The sequence below is a fragment of the Tasmannia lanceolata genome, unplaced genomic scaffold (assembly GCF_043159265.1).
Source record: "Tasmannia lanceolata isolate RefF3 unplaced genomic scaffold, GAP_Taslan_0.1 ptg000018l, whole genome shotgun sequence".
NCBI lineage: Eukaryota > Viridiplantae > Streptophyta > Magnoliopsida > Canellales > Winteraceae > Tasmannia > Tasmannia lanceolata.
In genome coordinates, this window is record NW_027518695.1 from 67,722,059 (window position 1) to 67,734,304 (window position 12,246).

Consider the following 12,246-nt stretch of genomic DNA (forward strand, 5'->3'; position numbering starts at 1 on the left):
CTCATGAAAAAAAAAGCAAAATCCCCAAATTTAATGCATGTGTTTTCTAGGGTAATATACTAATATGTGAGTTTATGAACTAACATAATCAAACCTTACCTTCAAGGCTTGAGAGATACACACCGTTGTTATTAATGGTAGAGAAAAGAACAAAACCCTAAAATCCCTTTTTCTTTCCTCCGTGAAAAGTGAAAACTGAAACGGTGAAAGACTGAAAGTAAAAGTTAAAAAGGAGGAATGAAACGGCTGAAAAGTGAAAAACTGAAAGTCTGAAAATAAGGAAATCCCGCTGCCTTATCCTATTCATTAGTGATAAGAGATGTTTTGACCAAAATACCCTTCATAGAAATAATAGCATTTACAAAATTTGAAGGGTATTTTTGTCAAACATTTCGGATTGTGACTATCCAATGGGCATCTCTGCCATGCCCATACCCAATCCGAAATTTTTCGGATTCCAGATTTTAGCGTTCGAAATAAGCCCATGGATCCTATTCGTATGTTTAGATCCCGTTCATTAACGTTCGGATTCGGACGATCCATTGGACCGTCTGGATCCATTGACACCCCTAATCGGAACCATTATGTAGACATCGGAACTACAATTTAATGGCTTCGATTGATTAAATAGTGGTCCCAAGAGTGTAAATTTTGGTTCCAAGTGTATAAATAGTGGTTCCGATGGTTTTAAATTTTTATTTAGATTTGACCAGCTTTTACAGTAGTACTCATGCTGCTATGTATTGTAATTATCAAACCATGGTGGTGTAGAAATCAGCTGCCTCTGTGTGTATGAATGTATATGTATTCTCTAGATACTTTACTTTCGCTCTCTCTCTCTCTCTCTCAATAAAGTATACTCTGCATATTTATATACATTATAATGAATTGACATGTACCCTTCTTTGATCTGATAATGGCACTCCTTTCCGTAACTTGCGTTTGACTATTGAGTTGTCATAGGTTGTTATAATTCCATGCTATCTATAGCCAATAAAAAAAGTGCTTGATAAAGTATGGTGTCTCATTATTATAAGCGAGAGGAAATATTATTTCTCACATGTATACAAATAAAGTGTACATGATGCGATGAGAAAGTATTGTCCGTGTATAAGTGGGCATTCATGCCTCTCCCTCTTCTATAGAAAGAAAGGCTAAAATCGTAGATTTAATAGGCTAAAATCTTGATTTTATGACTTTTTATATGGTGTAAGCCCTTGTAGTATCGTATTTTTCACAAAGTACTGTACGGACAACATCATAGGATTATCCAAACCGTCCATGTGATGGAACTCAACGTAAATAGGTTGTGGCCCAAAGATCATTTCTGTAGGATGATCCTAGCCCTCCGATCTACAGAGGTTTCCATATTATACCGTTCCTCTATAGATCAGAGGGTCAAGATCATCCTACAGAAATGATATTTTAGACACAACCTATTTACGTTATGGCAGACCTTTGATTGATAATTTACGCAAATGTTTGCATTTTTTCAACAATTTTCCCTAAAATTTAAAATGAAAAAAAGTATTTATTTTTAAGGGGTAGACAAGATGTGTGTTATAAATTTTCGGAAAATAAAACTAAAAAAATTAGTTATTAAATTTCCCAATGATTCAAAAATATCATTCTTTAAGATAAACTGGCAAACATACCTGGTGATTCACAAACTAATCTAAGTTGCTAACAACAGTTATTTAGTTGAAGCTAGCAAAAAGGTAAATCCCAAGATATGATGAACAGACTCCCGAGCTACTTAGATATTCCCCCATGAATAACTTAATTTTGAATGTGAAATTAGTAATGTCACCCCCTCTGTTTTATGACTATAATAAGAAAAATGGTTTTTATATGTTTCGATAAGGTCAAACTATGACATGCTATTGAAAACAACCCATTGTAACAAATTTAATAGGAAATTATTAGGGACCAATATGGATATATTTATTGGGAAATGATATTTCCACCCCTTTCTCAGCCTTTCAACTGCCTTTTGTTCCTGAAAATGAAGAAAAAGGGAAAGGCAAACAAACGAGGTTAGATTGCAACCAAGACGGGGTGAAAATGCTGGAAAAAGGGGTAGAAAGATTTTCCCTCCTATGTTTCGGTAATGAGGCAAACTCCCCTTGTGTTTTCCTTTTAAATTGGCTGCTGAGAGACTTTTGGGATTTGTAATAGCTTTTGACTGCTGGTTAAATAATAAACGATAAGTTGAGTTTGTCTCATTATAAAAATATGATAGTGTAGATATCAGTAGTCTATATATATGGTACCGATATTTTCACTACCATGTTCTGATAATGGGACTAACTTGTAAGATTTTATTATGGTCATTGATCAACGATCGGCGGTTTAGATTGAAGAATGAGATTAAGAGTGAAATCACGGGAGTTGCCCATTGATCATGGTGGGCAATAGGGTAATCAGTGCATCTCATCCTCTTGAGACATGTATGGTTAGTGTAGCCCAATTCAGCTACATTTTGCTATGTCCAGATAGTGGAGTTGGTTAAATAGATTAAGCTAAATAGAGTCCTATTGTGGGTGGAGCTCTAGGAGGCCTTTTTTCTATAAATAAATGGTTGGTCTTTGCTGCCATCTAATTTGATCAAAGGAGATCTTCCCCACCAAAGATCACGTAGACCAGAGAGGCAGTCGAAGATCTTGCCTGATCTAAACCCTATCTAGATAAGTTAATTAACCTTTTGTATTCTAACAATTTGCATTGTCAAATCCAAATAGATATGCAATGATTCGATTAGATCTAGCATTTGTGATGATGACATATTGATTGCCCTTATCCTAGCTAGGTTTACATAACTTTCCTTTCGATTTATTATTTAATTAATTGTTGAGAGATTTTTGGAAATTGTAATAGCTTTTCATATCTGGTTAAATAATAAACGACAACATGAGTTACTTCCATTATCAAAACATAGTAGTGCCAATATAAGTAGCCCATATAAATAATTAAATAAGCTTATAAAATGACCTAACAGCTGGTATTGTGATTCCAGCTAGGGGTGTAAACGGATCGAATTCGGAGCGGATATGGCTATATCCGAATTCGATTACAGTATACACTATCCGAATTCGAATTCGGATTCGGATTCAACGGATATTTAATATATATTACCGAATTCGTATCCGTCGGATATTGTTCGAATTCGGATATTATCCGTATCCGTTTATCCGGTAAATTCGACCATTTTATTGCAGCGCTTTATGTTTTTTCTCCTACTTACTCGAATGAATTTTCCAAACCTTAAAACTAGACCTCTACATTCTCTTCACAAAATTAACTCTCAAACCTAAAATATATGAGATCATCTTCTTCCTTTTAAAACAAAGGCAGAGAGAGAGAGGGAGGCGATGGGGATGGATGATAGTGTTGGTAGTGGTCTTTGGGTTTTTCCTTTTTTTTTTGTATATGATGGAATGAGTTTGGGCTATTTTGATGGAATGGGTTTGGGCTATTTTTGTTTTTATATTTTTTTCTAAAAAGAATATTCACTTTTCTTATAGAAACAAAAGATAGTGTGTCATTACTAAAAATAAATATTAATGATATTATTAATAATAAATAAAAAGGATTTACTTCTCGGATTCGGATGTTAAACGGATCGGATATACCATTTACCAGATTCGCATCCGCTAAGAGCCGGATATCTCATAAACGGATTCGGATAATATCCGCTTGAAACGGATTCGGATAATATTCGCTTTAAACGGATTCGGATGCGGACGGTAATCGAATTTTCGAATATCCATTTACACCCCTAATTCCAGCCCAACCATAATGAAATTTTTACTGGTTTTTATTAATTTTTTCCATTTTTATTCTTAAGAAAATCAGAATAAAATGCAGATTCCAATTCTTGATTCGTACAATCCAAATGTGTGAAGCTAGGGGCCGAGGCACATATAGCATGCGGTGGCCATGGCCACCCCACACCCCCAATGACTTGCAAAATCAGTTAAAAATTCCTTTTATAGTCAGACAAGGAGTTAAAAAGTTAGTAAGCGGCCCCCAATGAGTCCGGCCCTCCAAGTATAAATTAGTCTGGCATCCCCATATGTAAATGCCTGGCTCCGCCCCTATGTGAAATGACCAATTACTCCAAAAGCTAAAGCTGTTGGAGAAGACGTTATTTAATCTTTTATACTTTAACACTCCCCCTCATGTGTGGACCCGCTTTTTAAGGCCTTAGACCTGGCAAAAAGTGACCCGGACCCACGGGTCAGCCCGCCCCGCCCGTAAATTACGGGTCCGGTCACCAATCCGTGACCCGTTTGAAATTGACCCGCGGGTGCCCGTAGAGAAGTGCGAAGGTTTCTTTTGCACCTTTTCAGCACTTTTTTCCTTTATTATCATAACTTTTACTTTTTCTATGTATTTTTTTCCTCATTGTTATAACTTTTAGTTTTTCTATGTATTTTTTTTCCGTAATTGTCATATTTTAGAACATTCTTTCGGTTCTTTCCCCTTTAATTTTTCTACTTTGGTCCCATTTTCCTGTAATTTCTCATTTAAAACTTAGTACCCCATGATTATTATTTATTGCTAGCCACCTTTTTCACACATCGTACTTCTGCCAATCTTTGCAGTTTGCACCACGCGACAATAAGCCAAATCTCAAACAGTCAACATAAATGGTTGGCGAAGGTGGCTAGCAAATCCGTATACAAATAAAAAAAATCTGAAAAAATATGTCAAAAAATCCGGGTGACCCGCGGGTCCACCCGGCTCATGCGGGCTGGGTCCGGGTCCAAGCTTAGTGACCTGTAGAATTTTCCGAGTCATTTTAACCCGGACCCGTACGGGCAGGGTCAAAACCGGCCCGGCCCTCCCGTTTGCTAGGTCTAGTTGGCCTACAGTTGGCACATGTGGCCCCCCTTTTGGGTTGGCCATTAAATGTGGATTTTTAATATCAAGGAGTTCTAAACCCAATCACTTTGCTCTGATATCACGTGAAAAAACCAATTACTCCAAAAGCTTAAGTAGTTGGAGAAGGCGTTATCTAATCTTTTATACTTTAACTAAATGCAGCCAAGAAACATGTGATACTAATAATCACAGTGGCGAATAATCCAAATTTCTCAAAACAAAACCTCAAAACTATATCAACCTATGCCTCTCGATTTCCACAACCCATTTTCAAAAGGGAAATGATATTTCCTCCCTCTGACGGATAAAATCACTCCTCTTAATTCAAAAGGGGGTGAATTAATCCTCAAGCAGTGAACCATTCTCACAGAAATCGTTATGGGGTGGGATTTTATCAGTTTGGGGCATATCATTTCCCTGTCAAAATCCTATAAAAAAAAAAGATGGGTGTGAATATCAAAACAAAGAGGTAGAGTCTGTTTACCAATTAAAGTAAAAAAAGAGGTTACCGCGAGTCTGGGTCTGTTATTTCTTGTCCCGATGTATGCCCTTGGGGTTGAGAAGCACATGAAAAAATTCAAGAGAAGTGTCGTTAGCTTAGTCATTGAAAATGGGAACAGTGTAGATATCAAAAGGCGACAATAGAAATTTCCAAAGGCATTTGGACAATAGTCAATGCCAATGATATAAGCTCACCATAACATGCATCTAATTTTCCCACTAAAGTTTCCTTAACTTTAGTTTACTCTCTCTCTCTCTCTCTCACTCTCTCTCTCTCCAATGGACCGTGATGGGTCCGATTGACTATCTGAATCCAAACTTAAACGTACAGGATCTACACTATTATATACGGACAGGATCTAGAATCTAGACAGTTATAGGATCCAAAATTATTTCAGATTGGGCCCTCTTCACTCTTCGTAGTCTTTTTAACTATGTATACTGTAAGTAGACCCACTGGGACACTTCGATGGACAGTGCGATTTGAAATGGATCGTGACAGAGACACAGGAAGTAGGATTTGAAGAACATTCTGAATCCAATCCGACCGATAAGAGATTTAAATGGATTATGACTATGACATAGGTAGATCTAATCTAAAGTTGACACCCTCTCTCTCTCTCTCTCTCTCTCTCTCTCTCATACATGACTATGTCCACCTGGCATATGTGCTTCGTGATCATGATCGTTGATCTAATGGGTCATCACATGCGATCTAATGTATCTAATGTATCCCGTCTGGTCATCACATTTCAACGAGCTTGATCAAAGGTCTAGAATCATCGGACAAGTGTGGGACCAGGGAAAATATGCCAAAATTGTGATGGCCAATTTATATACATGGAAGGACCCACCATTTTCATCCCTTGATTGTTTTACTCAACAAATTCCATATATACATATAGGGGATTTTGCTAGGTGGACTTTCACATTCAACAGACCAACCGCGAAATGCCTTTTGCAATGGTCCCTAGCAAATCCCTACATATACATAGAAAATTTTACACCTGTATGAGCCGACCCCAACTAGTTTGGGACAAAGGCTTAGTTGAGTTGAGAATTAGTGGGGCCCACCATTTTACGCCTCAATTTTACGGAACGAGGCCACTATTTTACAACTCATCTTTTAACTGGTGGGTCCCACCATCTTCGCAAAAAGTCATGCATAGAATGAAACTCACCATTTTAGTATTTTACAGCCATGTTTAGGGCTGGAGCCCACCATTTAACACTTCATAGGTGATCTCCACCCAAACCGTGCATAGACAAGGGCCTACCATTTCACATCTCATGTTTTGATGGGCTGGGGCCCATCATTTTACACCAATCCTAGCCTATCTTTGTAATTATATTTTTATAATAGTAGTACAGATCGAAGCAGCAAGTTGCCTCAAACCTATGCAACATTAAGAGGACTGCTTGGGACAATTTTCACAACAGTCTTAGTATGTTTTCCCTTCTTGCTTCCTATACGAATGAGCAAAAGAGCAAAGTGGTAAAACATCCAAATATTAACCTTTTGTGTGCTAACCTAACTTTAGAATAGGTAAAGTGGCAAACCATCCAACCATTGTCACAAATGGCTCACCTTGTGTGCTAACCTGCTGTAAGATGTCTAATGAAACCGAAGCTGTAATTGAGATCTCGTTAAAAGAACTGGTGTATAACCATAGTTTTAAATTTCGACCGAAATCCAAAATTTCAGGTTTCTGTTGAGACTGAAACCGAAATCACACATACCCAAAGCAGTCGTTTTTTTCGACCGAAATTTTGCTTATCCTGAAATTTCGTCCGAAATTTAAGAGATTTCACCCAAACATATCAATTTTTATTCGAAATTTAAGGGATTTCACCCAAACATATCAATTTTTATTAATTATTCAATATCTTCCCGAAATTTCAGCTGAAATTATGTACGTGATAAAATATTTTTCATTCGATTTCGTCAGTTTCCATCTGAAATTTCAAATTTTCAGTTACTGTGAGGACTGAAACGCATTCCGAAACCGAAATTTGAAACCATGCGTATAACTACCACCAATTCAAAGGTTGATCTTATTAAACTAAAACTAAGTCTATAGAGTCAATTCTAGTTGTAAGATATCCAATGAAACTACACCTGAAATTGAGATCTCATTCAAAGAGAAAAATATAAAAAAGGAAATGATATTTTGATATTTTCACAAACCATCTTGTCTGTTGGTATTTAAATAGCTGTCAAAAGGTCATTACATTAATACATGTCCCAAAAAGCTCTCACAAGCCGATTAAAGAAAAGACAGGTGGGTTTGTGCAAATATCAAAATATGGTTGGGCTGATAACATCTCCCTATAAAAATACCAGGAATTTGTTTTTGTAACCTATATGGATGATCATCCTCAAGGAATATGAACTTGAATTTGTCTGAACAACCATAGAAGAAGTCAAACATAATCAACATGAATTATGTTGGATCATTTGTTTTGATTTCCGTCCTTATTCCTCCTTATTTCGGGTTTCGGTCCTGTCAAAATTTTGCTTATCCTGAAATTTCATACGAAATTTAAGGAATTTCATCTTGATTTTTATTAATTATTTGATATCTTCCCAAAATTTCAGTCGAAATTACCGAAATTTTGGCCAAAATTATGTACAAGATAAAATATTTTTTATTTGATTTTGTCAGTTTCCGTCCGAAATTTCAAGATTTCGGTTACTGTGAGGACTGATACGCATTTCAAAACCGAAATTTGAAACCATGTGTATAACTACCACCAATTCAAAGGTTAATCTTATTAAACTGAAATGAAGCCGATAGTGTCAATTCTAGCTGTAAGATATCTACGAAACTGCAGCTGATATTGAGATCTCATTCAAAGAGAAAAATATAAAAAGGAAATGATATCAGCACATTCATATTTTGATATTTTCAAAATAAAAAAGGAAATGATATCAACACAACCATATTTTGATATTTTCACAAACCATCTTGTCTGTTGGTATTTAAATAGCTGTCAAAAGGCATTACAATAATACATGTCCCAAAAAGCTCTCACAAGCCGATTAAAGAAAAGACAGCTGGGTTTGTGCAAATATCAAAATATGGTTGTTCTGATAACATTTCCCTATAAAAATACAAGGAATTTCTTTTTGTAACCTATACGGATGATCATCCGCGAGGAATATGAACTTGAATTTGACTGAACAACCATCGAAGAAGTCAAACATAATCAACTTCAATTATGGAGGATCATCTGTTCTGATTTGCCTCCTTATTCAATAAAAACAATGTCCCCCCTCTGATTTGCCTCCTTATCCAATATAACACCCCCGCACCCCACCCCGAAAATCCATTACAGCCAAAGTACCGGTAAAATGGATTTACAAGGATTATTTACAGTCTGAAAAATTGTAGAGCAATGACATAACAAGAAAACACAAAAACCCTATATAAGTTGTTGGAAAAAGCTGGTATAGAGTAATTCAGGCTTTTGGATGGACTGAACATTATTATGCTGTATAGAAAAAGACTCAGGAGAGGAATGTACAGAAAGGTGATTTCAAAAGATTCACAGAAAAAAACCCTAGTGTGCTACTTCTCTTTCCTAGCCAATCTAAATAGATGCTAAGACTATAGTAGAGTGCGAATCGAACAGGAAAAAAAATAAAATTTGAAGCGCCTCGTTAGAGCTGTACACTTGATGATATGTCAGTGATCAAAATCAATTCATGTCGATCATCTCCACGGGCAAATTGAGATCAAAGAGAGCATCTCCAATGGCAGCTTTCCTGTCACGCTTTCGAGTAGAGCGGCCACTTTCATCTAAACTTGGAGACGCATATAACTGATCGTTGAAAGTAAGTCTACCACATTCAGATTCTCCTATATTGCATATTTCCATAATATTCTGTCATTAGCTTTTGAGAGAGTTGGTCTTAATTTCTTCAAATTCGCTTCCAGTTATACTAATTGAGAAAGAGCAAGCGTGCACGATATGTTCGTTAGTAGTGATTAGAAAGAAATTACCTTCATGGGTTGATATAAATTTAAGTTAAGTAGGATCTAATCTATAGACAACTGAAAATGAAAGGGCAGATTGCTGAGAAAAAGCTTATACCGGCTCCATTTGTGCTCGAATGGTGCTGCAGAGAGCTGTCTGTATTGCAGGCTTTCATGCTCCTCGAACTCTGATCGGACGCCCAAAAAACTGAAAGTTCTGATGCTCTCTCCACACCCTTTGACTTGTAAGGCGCGATGTTGTGAGTAGTACGTTGAAGGGTACCCAATAAATCATTCTCAATACATTCATACCTGTAAAAAATAATCAGGTCAATATAAAGAACTCAAAACTCCATGAATCCACTGAGAGTTGCAATAGAAAACTTACATTTTCTTGCAGAGCTTATCAATGATTACAGATAGGTTAATAATTTGCATTCTTAGCTCCAAGATCTTATCCTCGGGAAGCTTATCAAAGGGCTTCTCTACGAATTTAGAAAGCTCCTCTACATTTGCTTCAAGCTGTTGTTGTTGGTCCTCGAATAGGTGTTGTTTCAATTCCCTTTGTTCCTTGGTCATTTCATCCTTGAAGAGATCATCCCCAAACATGTAAAATGCAAATGGGTATGAGTATGAAAGAACCCGTCTAGATCTGAATAGTCTGCAAAGTCCATTTGTGACCCAACTGTAATCCCTAATTCCAGACTCCCTCATTTCCGAAGCCGATACCTTATCCTCTATAGTTTCCTTGAGCTTAGATTCAAGCTTAAAGGAATCTGTATGGGCTTTGTACCTGTTATGATAGTGCATATATCTATTAAGATCACGCTTTGCACGCGCAGCTTTTTGCTCTGTTTCTTCTTTGTAGCGTCCACAACTGTGCCCACTAATACTTGTCCACGTATGATCACGCCCAGTTGCTCCACCGCATAACCAACTGCGTCAAAATGGTGAAATTTTAGCAGGCCAGTTTTAAACGGACAAAATCCCGAAATAATAGTGAGAATTTAAAAATATAGCGATATTTTAATTTTTATCATAAATCATTGTGATAATAACATGATATTATTCCGATATTTTTATGATACTTTTATTTTATATTTTCTTAAATTTTATATTATATATATATATATATTTTTAAATAATTTTATTTTCATCGTTTTCCTCGATATAAACCTGAAAAAATAAAAAATTAATATATCTTGAGATTTTCCCTTGCCAAGAAATCCCCGAGAACGATATTTGTGACATAGGACGCAAGAGGAGAATGTGCTATACATACATAATCATAAAGCTTCTAGATAAAAAGACGCAAAGCAGAGCATTATCTTCTATGATTTGTGGACGACACGAGTGTCGCGTGCCGACACGGACAAGGAGTGTCGGACACGGCGAACTCCCAAAATTTATAAACAGGGACACCCCTAAAATAGAAAGTACATATAATCATGATTTGTGAACACGGATTCGGGTGCCGAGTTTCGACACGGGTATGAGGTATCTAACATGGCAACCTCTTAAATCTAGAAATAGTGTTACACTAGTACACACACATACATACATATAAAGTTACTGACACTTCTAGCATTACACTTAAAGTATCTAAAGGAGTGTCGACATGTGTGGACACGGGTGTCGTGTCAGACACAACATGACACGGGTGTCGGCAATAAATTCAAAGTGTCGGCAAATCATAGATTATCTTTGAACAAACAGATATATCTCTTGGACATACCTCACTTTGAAGTTGCCTAAACAAAATTCAGTCATTATTTGCAAGAAAAAAATTTGGAACTTTATTGTATAGCTGATAAGAAAACCATAAGTATGGTTAACACTTGAACATAAATCGTGTTACAAACTCATTACCTATATCCAACTGAAGGATACAGCAAAAGGTAACCTCCTAACCACCAATTGGCGAAAGTCATACATTTGGGACCTAATAGGCAAACCCCTGCATGAAACCTGCAAGTAAACATTCTAATGCAGGGTTATTTTGACAGAAATCGAGGGATGACTTCTATCACTCCCTCCAAGTTTTTGAAAGACACACAGACAAAGATGAGAGATGACACAGAAATCGAGGGATGACTCCTATCACTCTCTCCAATTTGGAGATGACTCCTATCACTCTCTCCAAGTTTTTGAAAGACACACAGACAAAGATATCCCCCACTGCCCACAACATTTATTGTATGCTATTTTTTCTAAACAATGTCCATTCTATAATCTCCTCCATCACATTTTACTATTTGGAAGAATCTCAAGGTCACATGCCTAGCTAGGATTAGACCATGCATGGTTTTACCATGTTTTTCCATCCTATAATAGCCAATTTCCACAAGAAATGAGGCTTTGGCGATCTGTTAGAGGAGTTGATTTCTCAGATATACAGGAGGCCCGGCAAGTGGCACACCTTACTCCCCATATGTGCACACACTTGCTCTTGCAATTATTTATTTTTCTAAAAGTTAGCAAATTTATTAATGGCTATAATCGGGTAACATCAACTGGGACAGGGCGTCCCACCAATGAAAACAACACTTGTACATCAAAAACCCAAACAACTCTAATCAATACCCATTGAGACGCCCCATCTCAGCTAACCATGAACAGTTCAATTCTTCATTTGGTTTCCTGAGTGGCACTCTAAATTGACTTGCTAATTTTGACATGTCCTTATGAAAGTGAACCCCCCCCCCTGCACTGAAAAAACTCCACGCTCATTCTCATATGAATACTATTCTGCACCCTTATCATATCCCTAACTACCTGCTCGTGCGCTACCTGGATATCCCCAGCTGGGTCCACCCAGAGCCTGAGCTTGTACTCCTCTCAAAATCATACCGCAAAAGTTGCGCTATCCCTTCCCTTT

General features: G+C 36.9%; 1 protein-coding gene across 3 annotated transcripts in view; it reads right to left on the bottom strand.

The window, feature by feature from the left end:
* Window positions 1-8,355: 8,355 nt before the first annotated feature.
* LOC143849778 (putative E3 ubiquitin-protein ligase ARI2) overlaps window positions 8,356-12,246 on the bottom strand; it is a 58,372-nt gene continuing 54,481 nt past the window's right edge. For 2 of the 3 annotated variants that reach the window (XM_077358964.1, XM_077358963.1), the window contains 3 exons: window positions 9,757-10,305; window positions 9,487-9,680; window positions 8,356-9,251 (listed from right to left, as the gene is read on the bottom strand). In XM_077358964.1, the coding sequence (XP_077215079.1) occupies window positions 9,091-9,251; window positions 9,487-9,680; window positions 9,757-10,305 (904 nt within the window). In that variant the 3' untranslated portion in view covers window positions 8,356-9,090. Of the gene's footprint in view, window positions 9,335-9,486; window positions 9,681-9,756; window positions 10,306-12,246 lie in introns of all 3 variants that reach the window. The other variant, XM_077358965.1, reaches the window with a different exon arrangement.